General features: G+C 37.9%; 1 protein-coding gene across 6 annotated transcripts in view; it reads right to left on the bottom strand.

The window, feature by feature from the left end:
- Ankrd28 (ankyrin repeat domain 28) overlaps positions 1–27,134 on the bottom strand; it is a 147,959-nt gene that overhangs the window by 15,235 nt on the left and 105,590 nt on the right. For all 6 annotated transcript variants that reach the window (XM_052733872.1, XM_052733871.1, XM_052733874.1 and 3 more), the window contains 10 exons: positions 22,883–22,961; positions 20,914–21,028; positions 19,498–19,580; positions 17,696–17,759; positions 15,969–16,037; positions 13,382–13,522; positions 9,779–9,890; positions 7,892–7,918; positions 7,470–7,544; positions 2,770–2,971 (listed from right to left, as the gene is read on the bottom strand). In XM_052733872.1, coding sequence (XP_052589832.1) covers positions 2,770–2,971; positions 7,470–7,544; positions 7,892–7,918; positions 9,779–9,890; positions 13,382–13,522; positions 15,969–16,037; positions 17,696–17,759; positions 19,498–19,580; positions 20,914–21,028; positions 22,883–22,961 — 967 coding nt within the window. The remainder of the gene's footprint in view (positions 1–2,769; positions 2,972–7,469; positions 7,545–7,891; positions 7,919–9,778; positions 9,891–13,381; positions 13,523–15,968; positions 16,038–17,695; positions 17,760–19,497; positions 19,581–20,913; positions 21,029–22,882; positions 22,962–27,134) is intronic.

Genomic DNA, 27,134 nt, shown 5'->3' on the forward strand with positions numbered 1-27,134 from the left:
CTGATCTTTGTGCTTCTATCTGAAATTGCAGGTGAGTATCACTATACCGTCTTTATTCGGTACCGGGGATGGAACTTCTGACCTTTCTACTGAGATTATAAGCATGCATCACCATTCGACTTTTTATGTGGTACTGAAGTCAAACCCAGGGCTTCACATATGCTAGGCCAAGCACTCTACCAGCTGAGCTAGTACAGCTCCAGCCTTCCTACAGTACTTCTTAACAGTTATACGAAACTATATAAAATTTATGACTCCAAACCACCCTCACTCAATCTGTATGTTGCACTCTGGGAAGAGCTCTTAGCTTAGTAATAAACAAGTACCAAAATACTTAGGGATAGTTCAAAGAGATCAAATTTGGCCTATTATTAAAAAGTCAATTCCTTTGCATTCAGTACACAGCAGATACTGATGAATGTTTTTGTGTTCTAAGTTCAATAATCACAATACCACCATAGTATCATTGTGAGAAAAGCATGTTAAACTTCAGGAAGGGGGGGGGCGGGCGGGGGGGGTGGGGAGGAAATCTGTGCTTTTCCCATAGCATAGTAGTAAGATGCTTCCTAAGAGATCTCTGAATGTGAGACATCTACAGAACCAGTTTCATTCATTGTTTTTTCTTCTTTTTAATGGATAGCACTTATGGTGCATTATATGGCAGAGTGTCTCAATGCTCTTTATTTTTCAAGAACGCATATGAATTAGACTAGTGGCTGCCTGTACGCCTAGCACTTGAGAGGGAGGCTGGATCCAGGAAAACTGTCAGTTTGAAGCAGTCATGGGCTATATACAGAGTTCCAAGTCAGTTTAGGGTGATGAGACCATGTGTTGAAAAAAGAGGGAACGACAATGATGACAGATGCTCCACTGAAAGCTCTAAACTGGTTCTGTAAATATGCTGTGGTTACAGTATCATTTTGTAGATAGATTTGTATGACTCCATTCTTTATTTTCCTTTGAGACAGGGTTTCTTTGTGTAGGCCTGGCTGTCCTGGAACTCGCTCTACAGACCAGGATGGCCTCAAACTCAAGAGAGATCCTTTAGTCTTTGCCTCCTGAGGGCTGGAATTAAAGGCATGTGCCACCACTGCCCAGATGATTCCACTCTTATTTATAATAGAAAAATGACTCCTTATTCATACCACTTGATAGTTTCTACAAACATCTTTATTACAGAGAGTTTAAATACTCATTAAAATATTGGCCGGGCGGTGGTGGCTCACGCCTTTAATTTCAGCACTCGGGAGGCAGAGGCAGGCGGATCTCTGTGAGTTCAAGGCCAGCCTGGGCTACCAAGTGAGTCCCAGGAAAGGCGCAAAGCTACACAGAGAAGCCCTGTCTCAAAAAACCAAAACCGCCGGGCGGTGGTGGCGCACGCCTTTAATCCCAGCACTTGGGAGGCAGAGCCAGGTGGATCTCTGTGAGTTCGAGGCCAGCCTGGGCTACCAAGTGAGTCCCAGGAAAGGCGCAAAGCTACACAGAGAAACCCTGTCTCAAAAAAACCAAAAAAAAAAAAAAAAAAAAAAAAAAAAAAAAAAAAACCAAACCCCCCCCCCCCCCCCAAAAAAAAAAAACCACCAAAATATTTGTCTCTAAGCCTTACCTGAATATCCAATAGTTTTTAATAGCTGCTCTGGGAACAACAGGGAATGTTTTCTATATTTCTATAGTCTTCTAAAATGTATCTGTCCCCAAACAATGCAAGTACAATTCAAGATATATATTGAATGTGTTCTTAAGGATTACTTCATAAACACAAAGTGAACTGAATCAGATCACATAAAGATTGGAACTAAGAATAACACTTGACTGTTATTTTTTAATTGTACTAGTCTTGGTTATTGAAAAAGAGTACTGTGCCTCGTAGTAAGTAATCCTTAAAAAGAATTGGGAAATTTGTATCTTCTATTAATATATGGCTGGTACTAAGTCATTTCTATGATTGTTTCCTTCCCCTTTGCCAATCTTTTCCTATATACCAATAACTTGGTTACACATCCCTGCATTTTTTAGTACATTGGCAAAATTATGAAACTACAAACTTGGGGTAGTTCTTACAGAAATTAACATTCTGTAAATTTTTTCTAAGAGTTTAATGCAATACACCAGTAAAATAAATAAAAATGACTTAGGTCTAGAGAGATGACTCATTAGCTAAGAGAGCTTCTGCTCTTGGCAGAGGACCCAGGTTTGATTTCTAACACGAACATGATGGTTCACAATTACCCACAACTCCAGTCCTGGGGGATCTGACACCTTCTTCTGGCTTTCTCAAGCACCAGGCACACACATGGCACACACATATATACGCAGGCAAAACATTCATACTCATGAAATTCAAGTAAGTCTTAAAAATAAAAAGATTTATTTTAAAAACATTAATAACTGCCATGAAAGTACAAGTTAATCTAAACTAATTTCCATTAGAAAGAAGTAAAAGATACTTGGGAAGTAGAGGTAGGCGGATCTCTGTGAGTTCGAGGCCAGCCTGGTCTACAGACAGAGCTAGTTCCAAGACACCCAGGGCTACACAAAGAAACCCTGTCTCAAACAAAACAAAACACAACACAACACAATGGAAAGGAAGGGAGGGAGGGAGGGAGAGAAGAAGTAAAAGAACACAAGATATGTTATTTCATAAATCCAATTCCGAAGGTATATGATTTTTTACTACTTAACATAAAAAGAAAACACAATTACCAGTAGCGGTATGAAAAAGTACATTAAGATTATAAATGGCATTATCAAGTATAATATTTGGCATACCTGCTGCATGGATAGGTGTTCTCTTCAAAACGTAATCTTTTACGAGGATTGAAGCTCCCTGATTAATGAGTACATCCACACATTCCACATGGCCCTTAAATGCCGCAAGATCTAAGGGTGTTCTCCCACTACTATTTCTTACATCAAGATCTAACAAAGATTGTACCAACACTTCCAGGGCTTGGTGATGACCATGATAGGCCTAGAAATAAAAATATATAAAATAAAAAAAAAACATATTTAGACTGACTCCCCAAGTAGGTTTCTCTCTCTTTCATGGTTCTGGGGAAAGAAACTAAGGACTTGTGCATGCCAGGTAAGTAAGAAAGTAAGCAAGCTTTACCACTGAGTTACATGCCCAATACCCCACTGCTTTGGAAAATGTAAAGTAAGCAAATTCATGTTTACATTGTTATATCTGAGATAATATAAACTTTTATATTGAGAAGCCAGAAAGTTTAAATCATAGACTTTTTTATTGTAACAATCACCACCACTCTCCCATATTAAGAAATACATATGCTGTAAATAATAAAACCTCAATGACAGGTCGTAACAATGCCTGAATCATGGCAGATATCAAAAACTGGATGTGACATGGAGTCACTGGAAGCCCTGGCTGTAAGGCTAATAACAAGGAAGCTTTCCAGACAGTTCATATTAAAAATCCAGATGTCAATGGGCACATACATTTACACTGGACCGGATACTGTACAGAGAATAAAGCAATAAGCTTCAAAGGATGATAAAGCAGTATTTCTTGTGCAAAACACCCAAAAACCGTGCTGGTGAAATGACTCAGTGTGTAACAGTACTTGTTCTGCAAGCCTGGTGACGTAAGTTCAATTTCCAGAACTCATGTAAAGGTAGGACAGAATCAAAATCATTTAGGAGATGGACTGAGGAAAGAAAAAGTCAGAAAGTACAAGCAAAGAGAAAGCAAGGCTTTGCTGATGTCTGGATTGAAAGTTTATCTACAAGCTTAACTATCTCGAAGATCAAGTGAGTGTAGACAATAGAATTCATTTTAGGATCACACCCAATTTTATTTGGTAATATTAAGAATGAGCTTTGAAGAATCTCATTTGGACACACAGAAGATAGTATTTAAAAAAATAAATAAAGAGGAAAGAAAATGAAGACCAGGAATCATGATGCTTTGTTATAGGGCTCTTCTCATCACTTCCTCTATAGGACCAAAGGAAAAAGCCTGTATGTCTAGCACCAACATTAGGAAGAAATAACACTTTGCTTAAGCCTTACTCCAGTGTCCGCTGTATCAGGTTGTCTGAAAACGTGAGTTTAAATTAGTAATAAAAAGGAAAAAAAAAGCTATTTCAACTAATTTCTGAAATCCTCTTAGGATTATATATAAAATGTTAAAATGGCAATATAATCACATTTCACTGAATTTAGTTATTAAATTGCAAAACTATGTCCATTTCAGTTTAGAAAAACTAACACAGCAGCACTTACATAGCCAAAGGATGAAGCAACATTAAGTGTCCATTGATAAGCTGATTGAATATAAACTGCAGTGTGCATATATAAGCTCAAAAGTGAAAGAACTGCATAGGGATGAACTTTGGGGAAAGTATGTTAAATGAAATAAGACACTCAAAAAAAATTCAGAAGGGAAATACTGTATGATTCCACTTAAATGTGGCATATAGAAATTAGTCAACAACTCTGAAAAATAAATATTTGGTTAAAATTTATGTAAAAATAAACAAGCACAACTATCTCGTTAGTATGCAAATGTGCTTTATTGCTGTGTGTACATATGTGGGTGGTATTGTGTGTGTGTAGCAGTAGTTGTGCATGCACATGGATGCACATGTCTGTGAAAGCCTTAGATGGGTGTAGAATATCTTTTCTCAATTGCTCTTCTCATTCTTTTGCTTGTTTTGTTGAGACAAGGTTTTGCTATGCAGGCTTGCCTGGACCAGGACTTGCTATGTAGACCAGGCTGGCCTTGACCTCATAGAGATCTGCCTGCCTCTGCCTCCTGAGTGCTGGGATCAAAGGCGTGTCCTACCCTGGCTGGCTTTCACTTTCATTGTTTTGAGACAAGATCTCCAACTGAACGCGGAGCTCATTGATTCGGCTAGGCTGACTGACGATGAACTTCAGGGATCCTCTAGTCACTGCCTGACACCCCAAACACCAAGGCTGGGGTTACAAGCATGCCTTGCTTTTCACATGGGCTCAGGGGATCTGAACTCTGGTCCTCATGCTTGCATTACCAGCATTTTACTGACTGAGTTATCTCCTCAGCCCCCACTCTTTAATAAAGTGTGGGGTCCTATGTACACCACAAAAAAAAAAAAAAAAAGAAAAAAGAAATTAGTCAAATTTATGATACTAGCTAGAGGGAGGGGAAAGTACAGCTGTTGTTTTAACGAATTTACAGTTTCAATTTTTAAGACATAAAAGTTCTAGAGCTCTGGGCTGGAGAGATGGCTCAGAGGTTAAGAACACTGGCTGTTCTTCCAAAGGTCCTGAGTTCAATTCCCAGCAACCACATGGTGGCTCACAGCCATCTGTAATGAGATCTAGTGCCCTCTTCTGGCCTGCAGGCAGACATGCAGACAGAACACTGTATACATAATAAATAAATAAACCTTTAAAAAAAAAAAAAAGTTCTAGAGCTCTAACACTATTGAACAATACTCTAAGAAAACGCATAAGAGGACATTTCATGTGTACATGGCTATATTTGCAGCACATGGGAGGCTAAGTTAAGGACTGTGAGTTAAGGCTAGCCGAGCCGACAAAGCACCAAGACCCTATGAGTAAGGAAGGGGAGAAGAGGGAGGGAAGAACTTGTCAAACTGGGGACAGAAAAGTCACACCAATAAGTTAGTAAGATAGTCCTATGACAGACTGCAAGACTTTCAGAAACCACTGTTGCTAATTTGTTGACTCTCACCAGAGGGCGAAACTAGCACCTGGCAAATACTCAAGAAATGAGTGGTTGAGTGACGGGGACAAGGCCAGAAATGCCTAGTCATCTGCTCCAAGTTCCTTTCTTGTCACCAATAGTGAAACAGCTACTTTCTCCATCCTGACTTCACATTTTCAGACCTAGTACTTAGAATTCAAGTCTGATAAAGGAGACAAGGAAGCAGAAAGCTTCAGAATACACTGTGCTAGCTAGGTTTTGTGTCAACTTGACCCAAGCTAGAGTTATCTTGAGAGGAGTAAGCCTCAACTGAGAAAGTACCAGTAAGATCTGGCCATAGGTAAGCCTGGAGGGCATTTTCTTAATCAGTGATTGATGTTTGAGGGCCAAGCCCATTGTGGGTGGGTCCAGCCCTCCCTGGGCTGGGGGTCCTGGGTTCTAAGAAAGCAGGCTGAACAAGCTAAAGGTGAAAGCCAGTAAGCAGCATTCCTCCTTGCCTTCGCATCTGCTCCCACCTCCAGATTGCTCCTGTTTGAGTTCCTGCCCTGATTGCCTTCAATAATGAACTGTGGAAGTATAAACAAAATAACCCTTTCCTCTCTGTGGTGTTTTAAATGAGAATAGCCCCAGCAGACTCAGATGCTTTAAAGCTCGTTTCCCAGTTGGTGGACTACTAAGGAAAGATTAGGAGTTATGGTCTAGCTGGAGGAGGTAAAGCCCACACCAGGCCCAGTCTTGCCCTTTCTCTGGCTGCAGATCAGTACACAAGCTCTTAGCTACTGCTTCAGTGCCATGACTGACTGACTGCCTGCCTGTCGCCATGCTCCCTGCCACGATGGCTCATCGACTAACCCTTTGAATCTGTAAGCAAATTCTCAATTAAATGCTTTCTTCTACAAACTGCCTTGGTTATGGGGTCTCATCACAGCAATAGCAACAGTGACTAAGACATTTCCCCATTAGCTTTTGGTTTATCACAGCAATAGAAACCTTAACTAAGCCAGGCATAGTCTTACTTATTTAGATAACTAGAAAGTAGTACTATGGTGGGGGAGAAGTACAAGGGGTAGAAAGATTGATTCAGTATGTCAGTGTTTGACCATATGTAAGGAGAATATTAAGATAAAAAGTTACAGAATACATGAAAAGAAATAAATGGATTACTGAACTTTTAGTGATCCTGTTAAATGAAGTACTATTCTTAACACCACATAAATAGCTAGAGATAAATCTTGGTCTCTTGATGATCAAAGTCCTCTACCCAAATTTGTTTAAAAAATAAATTCTTTCAGTACAGAAGAGCTAAGATGGATTTTACTTAATATTTCTTAATCTCCTTGTCAGAGGAATCTGAAAATGGATGGGAAATTATGGAGCATGTCCCCAAATCATATAGCAACGAGCAAGTGAAGTGGCACTGACTACAGTTAGCCAGCACCCATGTCCACAAGCAAGCCAACAACTGCTGGATTACAGAAAGTGTGTGGTTTATATAATCTGCTTAACAAACTACAGTCCTTTTATTAGGGCAGCACATTTTTAAATTCATGTCTGATTCCCTCACTTAAAAGCAGAGCTTGAGGAAGCCAAGGACCACCAGTTAAAGGAAAGTGAGAAGTAGATAACCAGGAATGCACTAAAGAAGTTTCTGGATTAAACAAGTTTTTCAAGTTGTAATTCCATGGTAATTACTACACCAATCAAATGTCTAGGGTACTAGTCTGAGTCAACACAAGCAGATACTAGAGATCTGGAGTGAAGCAGTCATCAAGTTGGCTATGAAGGCAGTACTTACAGCCAAATGTAAAGGGCTTATTGTTGCTCTATTATCTGAATCACTCAGCATGTCTGTTCCCGAGGTTTCCATCAACTGAAAAAAGGAGAGGCATTTAAAAATTTTAGAAATGATACTTTTACATATATCATTAGTCGTTATCTCTCCTATCCCTCACTCCATTTTAGAGTATGTCAATAACTCAGCAAGCTCACAGAACAGGATATCACAAAAGTATAGTAAGAATTGATGACTCTGAGCTTTATTAATCAGATGTTTGGGGAAACATTCTCCCATCAGGTAAATACCTCCTCTTCCTGAACACATATTCTTGTTACTGTCTTTTGTCTCAGGGGTACTATGTGAAAACATGTCTAATTTTAGTTCTAACGAGAATAAAGAAAAAACTTTTGAATGTTAGAGGGGAATCAATTAATACTTACAACATCCAAAGGAGTTTCACTTGCAATCTGAAATAAAAAAAAAAAAAGACATTTTTATGAAGTTACTTGTACACTGTAAAGATTTGTTACTTTTATTGGTTTAATAAAATGCTGTTGGCCAGTAGCCAGGCAGGAAGTGTAGATGGGGTGTCCAAACTAGGAGAAGCTGGAGGAAAGGCAGAGATGGAGTTTCCAGCCAGCACAGAGAAAGTAGGATGAGAATGTTGGACCAAGAAAAGGTACCAAGCCATGTGGCTAAACATAGACAAGAATTATAGCTGGGCGGTGGTGGTGCAAGCCTTTAATCCCAGCACTTGGGAGGCAGAGGCAGGTGGATCTCTGTGAGTTTGAGTCCAGCTTAGTCTACAGAGTGAGTTCAGGACAGGCACCAAAACCACACAGAGAAACTCTGTCTTGAAAAACAAAAAACAAACAAACAAACAAAAAACAAAAAAAAAAGAAAGAAAGAATGAATTATGTGTTAATTTAAGCATAAGAGCTAGTTAGTTACAAGCCTGAGCAGTTTATAATTAATATGTCTCTGTGTGTTTATTTGGGACTGAATGGCTATGGGACCATTTGATATCTTTATTGATATAGGGCTTTGTTAGTTCCTGTTTTAAACCCATGCTTTCTTTGTCTCCAGAAAAGAAGTCTTTTACACAGGTAATTAGACACTACAGTAGACAACAAATCTATATACGAAGCCTAAATTTTATTCTAAAGATGCATAGTGACCTATGAAATTATGGGTTATTTTTATAGTAGTACATGAAATGCTATATTAAATATGTTGACCTTCTTATATACCTTCCTTGAGTTTTCTTTCCTACTGAAGGGAAGCAATGCTTAATGTACATGTCTATAAAGGAAGCTTTAACCTGAACCGGTTGTCACACAGTAGTATATTTTAATTCATTCCTTCTCTTCAGTTTGGCAAAGTAGGGTTCTGAATGGTATGTATATTCCAGGACAAGACCACAGTTGGAATCCAAGCTTCCTTTGTAGAAGCAGATTATCCTTTATTAAGAAGAACTGGGAAATAAGAGGACCTTGCAGAGTTCTCTAAACATATGAGGGAAACCTAACTCTCTCAGAGGCTTTTATTTTTTTTTTTCAAGTAAGACATGGTTACAGCTTTAAAAAATATATATGGAAAACATTTATTTAAAAGGGTAGAATAAATGCAATAGACCTAGATGTTGAATAATATGAGGATTTGAAGGCTGGTAGTGTATAGCTCAGTTGGTAGTATGCTCATATGAACTAAATCCCCAGCACCACCTAAATTAGGTATGATGGTGCATGCTCAGGATTCAGGACCAGGACGTGGAGGCTCAAAAATTCAAGGTCATCCTCAGTTACACAGCTACTTTGAGGCCAGGCTCGATATGTGTGAGTGTCTTAAGAAACACAATGATTTTAGAAGCCTTCTTCAGAGACTAATCAGTTTTTGAGGCAGTGTCTCATTATGTTGTACTGGACTCAAGCCAGTGTCCTTCCTCAGCCTCCCAAGTAGGACTGCAGGTATGCACCACTGTGCCTGACTCTCCCTCTCAAGAGATTAAATGCTCCATCATTTAGACAACATCTCATCATAGCCCAGAACTTAGAGTATTCCTGCCTTAGCTTCTTAAGGACTAGGATTATAAATAGGTATGTCCTACCACATTAGGATCAGTGATTCGATTTTTTTTTCCTTTTTCAAAAGGAAAATAAAGAATGAGAGTTATGTTACTGAAGGAACTATGGATTTAAGAAGTAAATGGAGTATGAAAATGTTAAAGAATAAAACTAAATGTTTCCTGGACCATTTAGTTTCATTTTAGTTATGTTACTAAACTAAAAACTCACACTAGTCCTGTCATGAGAACTCAGAAGTCTTACCAGTTGAAGACACAGACGGTGGCCATATGCAGCTGAGTAATGAACTGCATTGTATCCTTGCTTGTCCCGGATCCCAGGATTTGCATCATTTCTTAGTAAGTATTCCAGGCACCTACATACAATAACAGCAAAATGACAATTCCAAATTTTACATTTAAATACTTTATTATAAAAAAAAATCACGCACACAAATCACATGCCAAAATTAACCAGATCTAAAGAAATACTATAAAACTGAATAAATTTTTCTATACTGTAGAATGCCTTTACACTGTGTGAATGAATATATGTCACTAGGCAGGATAATATATGTCGCTAGGCTGGATAAGATTAGGCAGGAGAACCAGACTAAGAGAATGCTGGGAAGAAGGAGAGGAGTCTGAGAAGTCTCAAGGAGACGCCATGGATGCAAAGCTAACAGGATGCGAAGTACATACATGAGGTAAAAGAGCCTCAGGGCAGCACATAGATTAATAGAAATGGGTTAATTTAAGTTATAAGAGCTAGCTAAAAACAAGCTTGAGTTATCAGCCGAGCATTTATAATTAATAGTAAGTCTCTGTGTGGTTATTTGGGGAGTGGCTGGCAGGACAGAAAAGTCTGCCTACACTATACAGTAAGAATAACCATTTGGGGGCTGGAGAGATGGCTCAGAAGTTAAAAGCACTGACTGTTCTTCCAGAGGTCCTGAGTTCAATTCCCAGCAACCACATGGTGGCTCACAACCATCTGTAATGAGATCTGACGCCCTCTTCTGTATACATAATAAATAAATAAATCTTAAAAAAAAAATAAATAACCATTTGGGCTGGATGGTGGTGGTGCACGCCTTTAATCCCAGCACTTGGGAGGCAGAGGCAGGCGAATCCCTGTGAGTTTGAGGCCAGCCTGGTCTCCAAAGCGAGTTCCAGGAAAGGTGCAAAGCTACACAGAAAAACCCTGTCTCGGAAAAACAAACAAACAAACAAACAAACCACACACACACACAAAAGAATAACCATTGGGAATGAAAGCTGGAGCTTCACATTAGATTTTATATTTTTAGTATTGAATATATTTTTATATACTTATTCACCTACATTTTGTTTATTTATTTAATTGGGATGGGGTCTCTCTATGTAGATCTGGCTGTCCTAAAACTCTTTACATAGACCAGGCTAATCCAATCTTCCTGCCTCTGCCTCTTACCATGCCTTGCCTTTCCACCTACATTTTAAATAAATGATTATATCCTGGTAATTGTTCTCTTGTCATTAAAATTTTTATATGCATGATTACATAATGTAAGTATTCTATCCAAGATATAATTGCTTGTGTTTTTTGTTAATTTTGTCAGGCTTTTAACGTGAAAGGGCTTTTTTACATAACTATTTGGGAAGTCTAAATGACCACTGATTTCATACAATAGGGCTATTATATATTTCAGATACATTTGCACATCAGATATTTATGGTCTTCATTACTTGTTAAAACTTGGCCCCAAAAGGTCTTTGAGTACTGACTTACTGCCAACCCCACTCCCTCCTGTGAGATCATATCAAGGCGAGTGTGCGTGAGTGCATGCGTGCGTGTGTGCGTAGGAGGTATTATTTACTTATTCACATAGAGGGTGTGTGTGGGGGGGGGTGTAGGAGGTATTATTTACTTATTCAGATAATATGGGTCAATATACACTCATAAGATAGTCAGAGTTAGGTTACAGTTCTTGATAACTTAGCTCTCTAGTTTAAAAAAATATTTTAAATTATATGTGTGTCTATGTATAGGTACGCACATTCTGAGGCTAACCTTTATTTCTGTTTTTTTCAATTTATGGATGTGCACACAAGGTGCACACCCATGCATATGCAGAGACCAGAGGAGGACACTTTACTACTCTCTGCCTTATTCCTTTGAGACAGATTTCTCGCTGAATTTGCCATTTTTCAGCTAGGCTGGTGGCCAGCAAGCTCCAGTGATCCACCCATCTCTGCCCCTAACCCCAGTGCTGCTTACAGGTGTGTGCAGCCATGTCTAACTTTTTTTACATGGGTGCTAGGAATCCTAACTCACATTCTCATGCTGGCACAGCAAGCATTCTTACCTACAAATCCATTTTCCCAGTTTCTAAACCTATTCCCTTACTGCTGAACAGCTTAAAACCAGTTAGGCCTCTCAGGAATTACTTTCAGAACTTCTATACATTATAATACTCTCAATGGTAGCAAATAGCATCCTTTCAAGCAGGAATTGCCTGATAATTTGAGTTCAATTGTCTGGTCCCCAAGTAGAAGGAAAATAGACTCCTGAAAATTATCTTGACTTACTTATGTGCACTGTGGCATGTATGTCCATATCTACATACATAATATACATTCACAATAAATAGTAAAACTTTTGTGTGTGTATGCACATGTATTTGGACATGGTTGTGTGAGTCATAGGAGGTATGTGGAAGTCAGAAGACAACCTTGGGTGTCAGACCTCACTTCTATCATAGAGACAGGTTTCCTGTGGTTTGTGGCTATGTACCTCAGTCTAGCTGGCTAGGGAACTTCCAGGGATTCTTCTGTATCTGATTCCCATCACAATGTACAAGTGTTTGAATTTCAGATGTCTACTACTAATCTGGATTTACATAAGTTCTGAGGCCAAGTGCTTTATTTACTGAGCCATCTCCCCAGCCTGAATTACATGATTTTTTTTTTGAGACAGGGTTTCTTTGTGTAGCTTTGCGCCTTTCCTGGAACTCACTCTTTAGTCCAGGCTGGCCTCGAACTCACAGAGATTCGCCTGACTCTGCCTCCTGAGTGCTGGGATTAAAGGCGTGTGCCACCACCACCCAGCGGATTACATGCATTTTAAAAAAGGATTAAAAAAGTGAAAAACAAAAGATAGACTTTTATGTTAAATGTAACTTCCCAGAACTATTTTTTTTTAAAGCATCTTTCCCTAGGAATCGTTATTCTTAACATTTTTACTCTTTGCTGACTCACACATGGGGAAAACTAGAAACATGAAGATCTAATTTGCTGTTTTCACTGAGTTTATTTTAGTCTAAGAAGGCAAATATTATACTGAGGCACTACAAATGGATCTGGTAATAGGATTTCTTATGCCAGTTTATATCACTTACTCTTTTCTTCTCACCCATCACTTTTGACCAACATGTACTTGGTCTGCTATCTAATAATATTTATTTAAGCAATCTGGACCTACTATATGTCAATCTCAGCACTCAGGAAGCAGAGGCATGCAAATCAATTAGTCTGAGGCCACACTGGTCTACAGAGTGAGCTCCAGGACAGCTAAGGCTACACAGAGAAACCCTGTAATCAAAAACCAAAAACCAAAAACCAAACAACAAACAAACACTGTTCTGTAGGAAGAATAAGAAAAGATCATCTTCTATCAGATTTTTCAAGTAAGGGCCAGATGCTTGGGAGACAGCAACAGCTAGGATTTAATAATAATTATGAAAGGTCTTTATTTTACAAACTGTGGATTCAGGGAATGATAATCAAAATATAAAAAGGAAATACACATTTGCAGTAGAACAGTCCCCATATGAAGATGCCAGTTTACAGAAACAACAACCCTCTTCTCCTGCCCCCATGTACTCACTTGCCGTCTGTGTCTGACGTAGCTGCATAGTGCAGGGGTGTGCAGCCTCTTTCATCAAGGTCATTCACGCTTGCTCCTGACCCCACAAGAGCAAACAGGCACTGGTAATTGCAGTTGGCGGCAGCATAGTGCAGTGGAGATCTTTTGTGACCGAATTAACACAGGAAATACAAAAGCCAGGAATATACATTTGTAAACATAAGCATAGCGGACCCTTATTCCACACATTTAGTTACAATAGTCTCAAGTCAATCACAACCTCTATATTCTGCTTAGAAACCTAAAAAGTTTCATTTTAATAAAGTTTGCCTTACATACACTAACAAAAATGCTCCATAGTCCATGTCTTGAGTAATAAAAGCAAAAGAAAAACACAAGACGCACACTGAAGTGGTTATTAAAACTCCACACAGGCCTCAGCAGTAATACCAGCGTTCTCAAGCATAAGCTAGGTGCAGTTTTACAGACTAACTTCCTGTTCAGAGGAGCTAATGTACCGTTTCAATCTCTAAAGACTTAGTAATCATAGCTACTTTCTCTCTGATTACTAAAATCACACAGAATGCTACTAAACATAGAAGTAACTATTTTAGAATGATAAAATTAAGATGATTCTATGATTTCATTAAACGAAAAACAAAAATTATAGTTAAGTTCATTTCAGAGTTCCTTACAGTCTATTTTTCCCCCTCTAATACCTTTATCAGGAAAACGATACCAAAACATTATTTTGCTTTATAGGATATTATAGTGTTGTCTGTTTATTAGTTTGAGACAGGGTCTCACTATGTAGCACTGGCTGGTATAGAACTCACACAGATCTACCTCCCCAATGCTAGAATTAAAAGCATGTGCCATGATGCCCAGCGATTATAGAGATTTTTAAAATGCAGTTAACCCTGGAAATACAAAGCCTTTAAACTCTATTAGAATATGCTTCAAAAACCTTCTTTACTATTTGTTGCATGAAATGTGCAAATTACTACAAATAAAAATTTAGTTTTAAATTTTAGCCGGGCGGTGGTGGCGCACGCCTTTAATCCCAGCACTCGGGAGGCAGAGCCAGGCGGATCTCTGTGAGTTCGAGGCCAGCCTGGGCTACCAAGTGAGTTCCAGGAGAGGCGCAAAGCTACACAGAGAGACCCTGTCTCGAAAAACCAAAAAAAAAAAAAAAAAAATTTAGTTTTAAATTTCATTTTGTGGGCCATTTGTTCCCTCTATTAGATTTATGAGCTCAATCTATTTTTTAAAGTATTATGGGGGTCAAACATAGTTTTCTTCTATTCATTTCTTACCTCCTACCATACACAATCCTTTCTTTTTCGTCTGCATTGGTACTATCATATGCACCAATACACACACACAGACACACATTTCCTTCTGATTTACACTCTTCTCATCACACAGTCTTACATAGTTTTTACCTGCTGACATATATAGCTTATACTGTCATCTACATCTTTCAAATAAATTCAAACTGCATTTAATTCTTTCTTGAATGGTTTTAATGTACTTTGTGAGTCTAATCCTGCTATAAGTAGAAACAGATAATAGAAACTTCAACTGCTATTACTATAAATGCTAGTAGCAATAAGGTTAGACAATGAGATTTTGTCCTTTTATTTGCAGACTGTATTCAGTACGTAATACGGATGTGTATAATAGTGTGTGTGGGGGGGGAATCACACATATATCTGTAACCTATTCTTTCCTTTTAGTAGTGGGAAGCAGGTATGAGAAGTATGAACTTTCACAAAAGAATGACTTAGAAAAATTCTAGGTACTATGAATTTTTTGAAGGCACTTTGGGACAAGAAAGGTTTACATTTCTATGCCATAATTATGGGAAAAGGACAATTAATATCAATAAGGATAGGAATGGAGCTAGAGGGATGGCTCAGCAGTTAAGAGCACTGGCTGGGGGCTGGAGAGATGGCTCAGAGGTTAAGAGCACCGACTGCTCTTCAAGAGGTCCTGAGTTCAATTCCCAGCACCCACATGGTGGCTCATAACCATCTGTAATGAGATCTGGCACCCTCTTCTGTGTACATAATAAATAAATCTTTTAAAAAAAAAAAAAAAGGCTGGCTTTTCCAGAGGACCTGGGTTCAATGCTCAGCCTTCACATGATGAGTTCACAATGATCTGTAACTCCAGTTCCATGGGGATTTGATGGTCCTCTTTTGGCCTCCATGAGTATACAATCAGGCAAAACACCTACATAAAAAATAAATTCTTTAAAAAATTAGGGGGGCAGGACAGAGGTAGCTAGGACTGTAGGGGGAACCCAATTAAAAGACTGGGGTTAAGAACAAACACTTAGAACCCACTGACTTCAGCTGGCTGGTGTACACTGGTGTGCTCTTTTTCTTTTCCTTTTGGCAATGTTAGGGATCAAACCTAATCTTGTGCATTTGGGAAGATGAGCCACAACCCTAGCTCTACTTCAGACTCAACTCATCCTGATTACAACTCCAAAGATGCTGTGTAATACAAAGTTAAATTTCAGAAGTCAGTTAAAGGTCAAGCAAGCCATTAAGTAGGCAAATTTAACCTAGCTTTAAAGAGGAACTGTATCACAGATTACCTCCCAAATTTATCCTTTTTGTTGAAGTCTGCACCAGTATTCAGCAGAAGGTTTAGGCACTCCAAATTTCTAGTTAGGAAAAAAGAAAGTTTAAAAGTATAATTATCAATGATTTTATGATAAAAATGGTAGGCTTAAATAAGCATAAATGAATATTTTTAAATGAGGATTACTTTATATTTTATGAAGAATAAAACATTAAAAATTCATTATATTTAGCACTTTAAAAAGTTATGTGTATACAGACTGCCACATAGGAAATAAACATGAATTATTTTACTGTAAAAAAGGAAGATCACTTTGTAAAAGATCTTAAGAGATTTGTAGGAAACCAACACTTGTATTTAAATGTCTTAAATTTAAGGAGTGTTAAAATACTCAGTTAAAATGAACTAAAAACAACAAAACATTCCTGTACCCTTAAAACATATAATAAGTCAATTTACCCCACTGTCTCCTATTCAGACTGAAAGTTGGTTAAAATTGTAGGACATGCTCACATGCTTATTATAACTTAATTTTTATAAACCTGAACATCTTTGTACATTAGAATGAAAACTGTGCCTGTTGACTTCTGCAGGCAAGTTGCATACAGATTAGGTTTTAACTAAAACTCTGGTGACCTTAGAAGAACAAGGGAGTGAGTCGCATGTGCTCTCAATTCATCTCTCTAACTTAGACTTGCCTGCTGGCAGTCTTGGTTCAGCAGACTTGTTCTTTGAAATAACCAGGAAATATTAAGGAATTATCATTAGAAATAAAGTGCTTACAAAAATGTCCTTTTTGATAAATCATGAATTAAATGGCTTAGCACAAATCTAAGTTTTCAAAAGCATTAAGGTAAGAAAAAGCTTTCAGAGACCAGAAGTTCTGGTCATTCAGTAGAACTGACTAGCTTTCCCTAGAGAGCTTCTTAAAACATAATCCTAACAAGGAGAGTGTTGTGTGCCTATAGTTCCAGCACTTCAGAGGCTGAGGTTGGGGACTGAGTGTTAAGCCACCCTTGGCTACATAGCAAGACTCTGTCTCAAAAATCAGGACACACACACACACACACACACACACACACACACACACACACACACACACACATCAGGATACACACACACACACACACACACACACACACACACACACACACAAACTAAAATAATATAAATGAAATTTAGTCTACAATGTTCTAATCACAACATTTCTTCTTCTGAGCCAAGACATAACTATTTCATCAACTTTTTTTTCCTCTGAAGATACAATTTTTAAAGAACCATTTACAGCAAAGTACATATTATTTAGAACATTCACAATAATTCACAATAGTTTCAGTATTTTGAATACTCTCATCATTTCATAAACATTTTTCTTTGTTTAGGAATTATTTTCCCTTATAAAAATTAACACTTCCATTTGTAGGATTTTTTTGTAGGTTCTTTCCAACTTAATATTTATGACTTAGTTGAAAAAAGAATGGGGGAGGGGGGGGGCGCGACAGGGGAGGCAGGTGCCGGGAAGCAATTTTTGCTGCCCTGAACTTTCTTTTGTTAAATTCCAGGTATGTTTCAGTTTCTATTTTGTGGGGACTCAGAACTAACATAGAGGGACAAAGAGATAGCCTCCATGACTGATGTTTGCCTGTGTGTCTTTCTCTCTGGAATGAACCCAGGTGCTCTTGGGATACTAACTGCATAACACTGACTTCCATAAAAGAAATAAAAATAGTATTAACATACCCTCCAGCTGCAGCTGCATGCAGACAGGTCCTGCCAAAATCATCTGGGGTATCTATGTCAAATCCTGTAAGAATGAATATATATCTTCTCACTTATATAATATTATAGATGTATTTTAAGATAGTATTATCAAAAAATGTCATATATCACATTGTTCTTTTCAATCTCAAGCAAACCTACATATTCATAACAAGTACAAAATGAATAAAGAAAGAACACTAGTAATGCACAATATTACAAAAAATTCCACTAAAGGTTTGGCAATTTTACAAGTGTTATATTGCTTGTTTGAAAAGCTATGCCAGGAGTGATGGCTCACACCTTCAATCTCAAATTCCCAGCTACACAGAAGACTAAGGCAGGAAGATCACTAAGACAAAGTCAGGAGTCTTGGCTAGCCTTGGCAAATGGTATAAAACCTGTTAAAATCAAAAAAGCAAACAAAACCACTGCAATTTCTAAAAGATTGTAAGGTGCAACAGGGATAATAGTCAACAAGAAAAAAGAAATGAATAACAGGCACAAACAGAACCCTTAAGGTCATGAAGTGTAAAAGGCCCACCATAAAAGATTTTGTTAGGTAATTCTATAGAAATTACCCAGGAGTGATGACTAATACACCACATTATGCTAATGGCATTTCTTTGATGGGAATTAAAAATGTTCCCCAATGGATGTTAATTTATGGTTATATACCCACATGAACATATTATAAATACTGAACTGTATACAATAAATAAGTGAACTTACAAGTGTATAGTACACAGATATCTCAATAAAGCATTTTTTGCCAGGCATGATGGTACACACCTGTCATCTGAGCAATTGGGAAGCAGAAACAAGAGAATTGCAAGTTCAAGGTCAGCCTGGACTTTACAGACTCTCCACTCATCATCTCCCTCCCTTCCAAAAAAAAAAAAAAAAAAAAAAAGACATGTACTTTGTTCCATGTGGCTATTCTTAATACTGGGGAGAGATTTTCATATTCCCTTTCATGCAAAGTAGGAATGGACAGTTTCACATGAATACTTGTTGATACAAACTTAAATAAAACAACAACAATAAAGTTACTCACATAAAAATGTATTGCACACCCCCGCCAACAAAAACCCTCCTAACCTCAGAAGAGTGTCTGTCTCACTATGTATTTTCAATGAAACCTCATTAATTTTCAGTAAACATGAGTGTTAATATTTAACTTACTTATATACTGCGAAATAGAAAGTAATTTAAAAACAATTAAATCCTATAGTCAGTAATTCATTGATCGTACTTAATCATAGTTAGCAGTAATACTGACAAAAATCCATGTCAACTATAGTTATAGCATTTTCAACTATGTATTGGTAATGAATTAATAATTTCATAAGCCTATAAGATATTCATATTATGACTTTAACTCTCAAAATGAAGACTCAAACCAATGAAACATGCCAATTAAGGTATTTTGTTTCTAGGACAAGTTAAGAAGACTACCATCACTAGATAGAAGCTGCTCTACAGACAGTCCACACCCCATGTCACCAACTAACATAGGGAATTACTTATAAGAATAAAACATTTTGAACCGGGCGGTGCTGGCTCACGCCTTTAATCCTAGCACTGGGAGGCAGAGGCAGGCGGATCTCTGTGAGTTCAAGGCCAGCCTGGGCTACATAGTGAGTTCCTGGGAAGGTGCAAAGCTACACAAAGAATTCTCAGAGCTGATAACTGTGACCACAGAGGAGAGGGAAGAGGCAGGAAGGCTGAGAGAGAACATGTGAGCAAGCACATACAAACTGATTTGTGAAGGTTCCACTTACCTGAAGAAAGAAGTTTCCTGCAGCAGTCTGAAAAACCACTTAAGGCTGCCAAATGGAGTGGGAACATTCCATGTATACCACGCCTTAAATTAACAGGACAGAAACTTCATTAAACACATGAAAATACAATAATATAAATATATTATAAAAACATTACGTAAAAATTAGTTGAATAGAAATCTCTTAATACTTTAGACAAAAATCTGGCCAGTCATTAAAAAGTGGCATAACTAACTACCCAGCTATATTTTCCCAAAGCTTGTCTTTCTAACCTCAGTACTATCACATTCTGGACTCACTGTCTCCTTTTTTTTTTTTTCAAACAGGGTTTCTCTGGATAGCCGTGGCTGTCCTCGAATTCACAGAAACCCACCAGCCTCTGCCTTCCAAGGGCTGGGGATTAAAGGTGTGCACCACCACCACCACCACCACCACCACCACCACCCAGCAAGACTCATTGTGTATTTATAAGCTCTATATTCTAAATGTCAGATGCTCAACACCACCTTTGGGTTAACGTTTCTAGGTATTTGCTCAGGGAGCAAAACTTCTTCCCCACCTCACCTTCCCATTTAAAACCATTTCTGCAAGATGCTGTGCTCAAGAATGTTCATCTCAGTCATTCTGTAATGGTGAAAACTTGAAATCAACTTAATTATAAATAATTGAGAATATTTTATGTATCCTTATATAGTAAAATAAACCCCATACAGTAAACTAGAGCTATCTGTAGAAATCTGAAAAATCTTAAGCCTCTACACACATTGCTAAATCAACGATGTACATTTTTAAATTGCAAAGACCACGTGTACAATAGCATTATCATCTATGAATACATAAAACGTTTATACTTTGTCCATTAATACATATAAAGTGACATATAAGAATCAGAAACACCAATTTCATTATGGTTTTGACTTTTGTAGAACATACACAAAATAATTTGTATTTTAAAAATTTATAGGGTAACTTTAATATGTATGAGGTTAGGGATCCCTTTGCATCAGCAACTAGGGACTCCTTGAGCTCTGCACAGCACAGTCTGAAACCACTGTCTACAGATGGTCCAAGAAAAGCACTTGGTGTGTACAATATCTGTAACTTCTAGACTAAAAACAAAGGGATCATAAAAGTTAAATTTCTTATCAAAACTGTGTACTATTTATGTTGGAGAAAAAGGGAACAGAAATATAAAAATATGCCATGCTGGCTAATCAAACAAAATTATACATAAAACATATGCAATCTACCAGTGTCAAAATAAAAGATAAGAAAAAAAGCAAACAAACAAGCCAGTTCCTACAATGTTGAAGATGAAACCCATGCTCCCACTGGAAATTTCTAGAAAAAAAAACCCATCCACCTGTTTCTGTGATTCCCCAGACAGTGATCACCACCTCTGTAAGTCCTACTTACTTTGCAGTGTCAGCACCACTTGTAATAAGAGTGTTGATTAGCAGCTCATGGCCATACCGGGCTGCTATATGCAAAGGGGTGTTTCCATTCTTATCTTCACAGTCAATTACAGCTCCTACAATAAAGAACACAGTGTCAGATACTAGATTATATACAGATTGGCCAATACTGTAAAATGCAACGTAATATGCTGCTTAAGCATAGACTAATAGATACAGAAAATATTTTCTTTTTTTTTTTTTTTTTTTTTTTTTTTTTTTTTTTTTTTGGTTTTTCGAGACAGGACTTCTCTGTGTAGCTTTGTGCCTTTCCTGGATCTTGCTCTGTAGACCAGGCTGGCCTCGAACTCACAAAGATCCGCCTGCCTCTGCCTCCTGAGTGCTGGGATTAAAGGCATGCGCCGCCGCCGCCGCCGCCGCCGCCGCCGCCACCACCACTGGCTAGATATAGAAATTCTAACTAATTTCATTCACAGTATATTTACTTGGGGTTAACAATTGCATATTTAAAAGTTTTGTGAATTGAACATAGGATTTAAACATATTTTAAACTAAGATAAGGGTTCTAGGGTACAATGAGTCTAAAGACCACTATGCTAAAGACACTGCTTTAGAGCAGCACTTTAGAGCAGTACTGTGCTTCATGAAGTCGACTGCTCATACACAGTACTTTATAAATCTTTGGATCATGAATCTATTATTATTATTATTTTCCCTTGCAGAACTCTAGCAACAAAAAAACTAATAAAGGGTTCTTGGGGAGATGGCTCAGTGGGTAAAATGCCTGCTATTAAATATGAGGAACAGAACTCACATAAAGTTGGGTATGGTAGTGCCCATCTGTAAGTCAAATGCCCAAATAATGAGTTAGGAGGTGGGAATGAAAGAATCCCCAGAAGCCTGTGGGCTGACCAGTCTGCAGCTAACATCATAAAACTCTATCTTAAACAAGGCAGAAGGCAAGAACTAACATCTGATGTTGTCCCCTGATCCCCACATGAACACTATAGCATTTGTATGCCTTTTTTTTCTTGCTCTCTTTCTCATACACAATTCACCATATACACATAAAATAATTTTTTTTTTTTTAAATGCCAACAAGGGGCTGGAGAGATGGCTCATTGGTTAAGAGCATAGCATATTCTTCTAGAAGACCTGGGTTCACTTCCCAGCACTTATATCAAAGTTTACAACTGTCTGTAACATGAGTCCCAGGGAATCTAACACCTTCTTCTGATCATCATCGGCACCACATGCATGTGGTGCATAGACATACATTCAGGCAAATATTCATATACATGAAATAAAAATAAATAAAATCTTAAAAAGAACAACAAAGCCTTTAAAAAATTATATATTAGGGACTATTAACAAACAGTCCTTTAGAACATGGTCTAAGAAATACAGATTTACATTAATAGCCATAAAAATTATTTTATTTAAAAGTTTAATTTACTTAGTAATAATTCAAACACATGAGAATAAAGTGCAGAAAATAACCTAAAACCCTAAAAAGAGTTCATTTCAAAGCATTCAAACAGGGAAAAATGAAAAATGTAACAAAGCAAATATTAATATATAACACGTAGAAAGGCAGTTTTCCAATTAGCAATATTTGGGAAAAAAAGGTCAACACTAATTGCTATAGAAATAAAATTCATAGCTGGACAAGGTGGTGTAAAAGGAACGTGAATTGAAGGCCAGCCAAAGCTATGTAGGGAGACTCCTCCCTTCCTATCTACTCAAAAGAGAAGAAATGAAATTAATAATTCAGAAGAATAGAAGTAACTATGAATCATATATATTCGTGGTATTTTATCCTCTGCTGATATCGAGAGATCTGAAATAAAATCTTAATAGTATACACACTGCTATGGCAATTCCACAGTGCCATTCACTGAGTAGATTAAGAACAAAAAACAAAAAACTACATTGAAGAAATAAAGGAAACAAACAGAAATACTTTTTACCACTCTGGATAATGGTTTGTGATCTGGAGAATCTACCGTGGAGAGCAGTCATGTGTAGTGGGGTTTTCCCATCTTTACTCTGAAATAATGTAACAACAACAACAACAACGAAGTTTAATTACTATGCTGTATCAGAATATGCATCCCTCAGTTGTACTTTAGATATCTTCTTAAATACATTTTATAAATATTACTCAAGAATCAAGTCTTCTGGAGGTAAACCAGCTTTTCAAAGTATTAACTGGCTTTTTATTTTTATGTATAACAAATGTGTACCAACTGTATATCAAACCAAAAACATACAAAATTCCCCACACTTACTATTTATACAAATTCTGTATGGCGTTGTAAAGTATAATCTTAACATTCCTATTCTACAAGTAGAAAAATTAAAACATAGGAGATTAAATGATTCAACCATGGGCACTATAATCCCAAGTGGAATAGTCACAATATGCTTCCCAAGTTTAACATTCAAACTTTCACCTCGCATCGATGCTTTTGATTTTATGAAACCCCAAAACCTCCCATCTTTAGTCATTATAAGTCATTTAAAAAAAAAAACCACTGTCTTCATTTGTTTATAATTACTTGTAATCAATATTGTTAGCTATTTTCTTGAATTAAGATAATCAGGCTGGCTGGCTGTACATTTCTATAGTTCAGAAGAAATTCCAAACGCAAAAAACAATGACTTACTGATGTGCTATTTTCTTCCTGGTTAAATGATATCATTTAATCTCTAAAATCTTGTGGTAGTTAAACTATACAAAGGAAAGAAACTTTTGCGCTCCTAATCCTTCAGCACTATTTGGTATGCCTTCTGTACATATACTATAACAAATGTTCCAAGTTTGTATTAACCCTGTAAAACTTTTCACGCTATATGGGCATCAATAGTTATCGGGGTATTTGAGTCTATAATTTTGCTACCTTGTTTTAGGACAGGCATTTTATGTCACCTAAAAATCCCAGAATGGTTTTGAACTTGTGGTCCTCCCATCTCAGCCTCCCACGTGCTGGGATTATAGGGATGTGCTACATGCCCAGCTTGTTTCTTTAATTTTATGATTTTTTTTTTAAAGCATGAACCATTTAGTAATCCTGAGGAATTTCTAATAATCTGGAAACATTGGAAAAAGGATGAGAAAGCATGTATGTATGCAGACCCCAGAACCACAGCAACATTAATCAAAGAATCTCAGCTCTGACTCTTGAAACAAGAATTTGGACAAGTTGCTAACTTTCTTGAGCCTTTACTTCCTCAACTGAAAATGAGGACAATATTATCTACACCTTATAGGTCTGTTGCACAGTCTAAAACTGATTACATAGCATACCTATACTTGTTATTTTATTCCTTTAACTAGGAGGGAAAAAAAGCACAAAGATATTTAACAAAAGCATTCTAGTTTTATGTTTTCAAAAGTGTTCACTATGTGGTAAATTCCAACTCAGTGTTGATATTTTACAGTCACTTTTTTATAGACAAAAAGCAAAGCAAATAAAAATGTATAATGAAAACAGGATTCATAATACAGTGAAATATGAAAGATATAACTTCAGTTAACATTTTTAAGTATTATAAATATGTTTTAGGTAAAATTTTGAAATAGTTCATATATGCCAGTCATTTAATCCTCACAACCCTATAAGATAAACACTATTATTTTCAGGCCAGTGAGATGGCCTACTGGGAAAAACAGCTTGCTGGCAAGTCTGATTGTTACAATTCTGCCCTCACGCCAGCTGCATGACTGCACATTCGCAGTTCAGTGGTTAAGCAAAGGGTCTTGCGTCTTAGTCATCACTGTGCGCTGGTGATCACGTATGCGCAGCACGGTCACACAATCTGCGCATGCGTGGCGTGGCTCTGTAAGCCCATCTGTGCCTTAAAGAGCCGTGACTCCGACCCTGCCTTCTCTCTCTTTGTTCTGCTCCCCCCCCATCTTCCGTCTCTCTTCTGCATGTGCTTCCCTCCCCAGGCCTGGTTCTCTTGTCTTTGCCCCCCCAATAAAGCTCTAAAACTAATACTGGGTCTTGTGATGACTGTGACCTTTTCATGCTTCATTTCACTGATGAGTTCAGTTTGATCTCTGGATACACATGGTGGAAGAAGAGACCCAATCCTGCAAGTTGTCCTTTAACCTCCACATGCATGAACGCATACACACACACTTTAAGTATACAAATATTAAAAAATTGGTGTAAAAATACACTATTATTTCTGTTTTATAAGTGAGGAAACATACAGCCTGAGATGAAAGAATTTCACTTTGTCTTCTAGCTCATAAGAAATGGGATTGTGGGACTGGAGAGATGGCTCAGTGGTTAAGAGCACTGACTACTCTTCCAGAGGTCATGAGTTCAATTCCCAGCACCCACATGGCAATTTACATCTGTCTGTAACTACAAGATCTGACACCCTCACACAGACATGCATACGGGCAGAACACCAATGCACATAAAATAAAAATAAATTATTTAAAAAAAAGGGAAATGGGCTTGTATAAGCCTACAGAAAACATTAATTAAAATATTTTTACTTTCTACATACTGATTATAGAAGGTATTCTTAAATATTCAGAGGAAGAAGAGATTAAGATTACCAGTTGAAAAATACACCTTAACACCAGTAGGAGAACATATTTATTTCTCTTTGAAATGGAGAAAAATACAGAGATTGTTTTCAATCATCTAAAATCATATTAGAATGAAGCTAGGAGTTATTTTTTTTACATCTATTTATGTATTATTTATTCTGTGCATATATGTACATGTGTCACAGTGTGGAGGTCAGAAGACAACTTGCAGGAGTTGGTTCTCTTCTCCATTACATGGGCTCCAGGAATCAAATTCAGGTTGTGAGGCTTGGCAGCAAGTGCCCTGATCTACTGAGCCTTCTTGGCAGCAAATAAACCAACATTCTGGGAGTTGTTATCAGAACCCAGTAATAACAAAAGCCACAGATTTTATAGTAGTTTTACGCTTAAACTTTAGTGATATTATTTTAGTTGAAAAATTTATTCTTTTCTTTCTTTATTTTTTAAGACAGAGTCTCTCTACATAGTGCTGGCTGTCCTGGAACTCACTCTGTAGCCCAGGCTGGCCTTGAACTAACAGATATGCCTGCCACTGTCTCCCGAGTACCAGGATTAAAGGAGTGCGTCACCTTGCCCAGCACGAAAATTATTCTTTTTTTTTTTTTTTTTTTTTGAGGAGGGGAGATGGACAGTTTCTCTGTGTAGCACTGGTAGACCAGGCTGACCTCAAATTCAGGGATCCACCTGCCTCTGCCTCCTGAGTGATGGGATTAAAGTCCAGGTGAAAAATTTATTCTTAAGGATGAACAGAGCATTTGGTCTTGTACACAATTTCAGCACTCAAGAGGTTGAAGCAGGAAGAGCACTAAGTCTGAGGTCTTGCTGGGGTATGTAGTAAGAAAAGTGTCTCAAAGACAATCAGGCATTGTGGCTATACTCACCTATAAATAATCCCAGCACTTACGATGTAGAAGGCCAACCTCGGCATATAGCAAGTTAAAGGCCACTCTGGACTACATGAGAGTCTGTCTCCAGAAACGGGGGAAATTGTGTTTGTTAGGGCTACTATTGCTGTGGTGAAGCTATTAGGACCCTCCCCTCACTCCAGCTACACGACGGATCTACTTCAGGCCTTTTCTGTCTTACCAGCATCCTGTCAGACACAAAAGCGGCCAGAGTGCCAAGTCAAGAGGGATGGACGGTTCCAGGACAGCAGGACAGCCCACCATCCCAGGACGCCTGTCTATCTCGGAAGGCTCCCTTCCTTACCACCCCCCCAGAGGCAACCAACGCCCACGAAGTCAGCTGGAAGCAGTTTTTCCAGGAGAAACGATGCCCCTATTCCTATTCACTTGCTTTTTTATAATAAGCAAAAAGTCTGCAATGTTAGGATTCTGCCCTCACTCCAGCTACATGACTGCATATGCATAGTTCAGGGTCATCAGTGTGTGCTGGTGACTATGTACTCACCTTAAAAGCTGGACGCAGATCCCACCCTCTCTCTGCTCTGCTCCCCTCTCCCCCGACCCCACCATCTTTCTCTCTCTCCAGGCCTGGCTCTCCTCTCTCCCTTCCCCCTTCCCTCCTAATAAAGCTCTGAAAACTAACACTGGGTTCTGTCGTGACTGTGACCTTTCCATGTGGTAACCAGTGCCGCCACAGCACAGTTTATCATCCTTTCAGAAGCACCATTCCCAAAACTTGGGAGA

Source organism: Peromyscus californicus, unplaced genomic scaffold (genome assembly GCF_007827085.1).
Source record: "Peromyscus californicus insignis strain IS unplaced genomic scaffold, ASM782708v3 Scaffold_12__1_contigs__length_115047231, whole genome shotgun sequence".
NCBI lineage: Eukaryota > Metazoa > Chordata > Mammalia > Rodentia > Cricetidae > Peromyscus > Peromyscus californicus.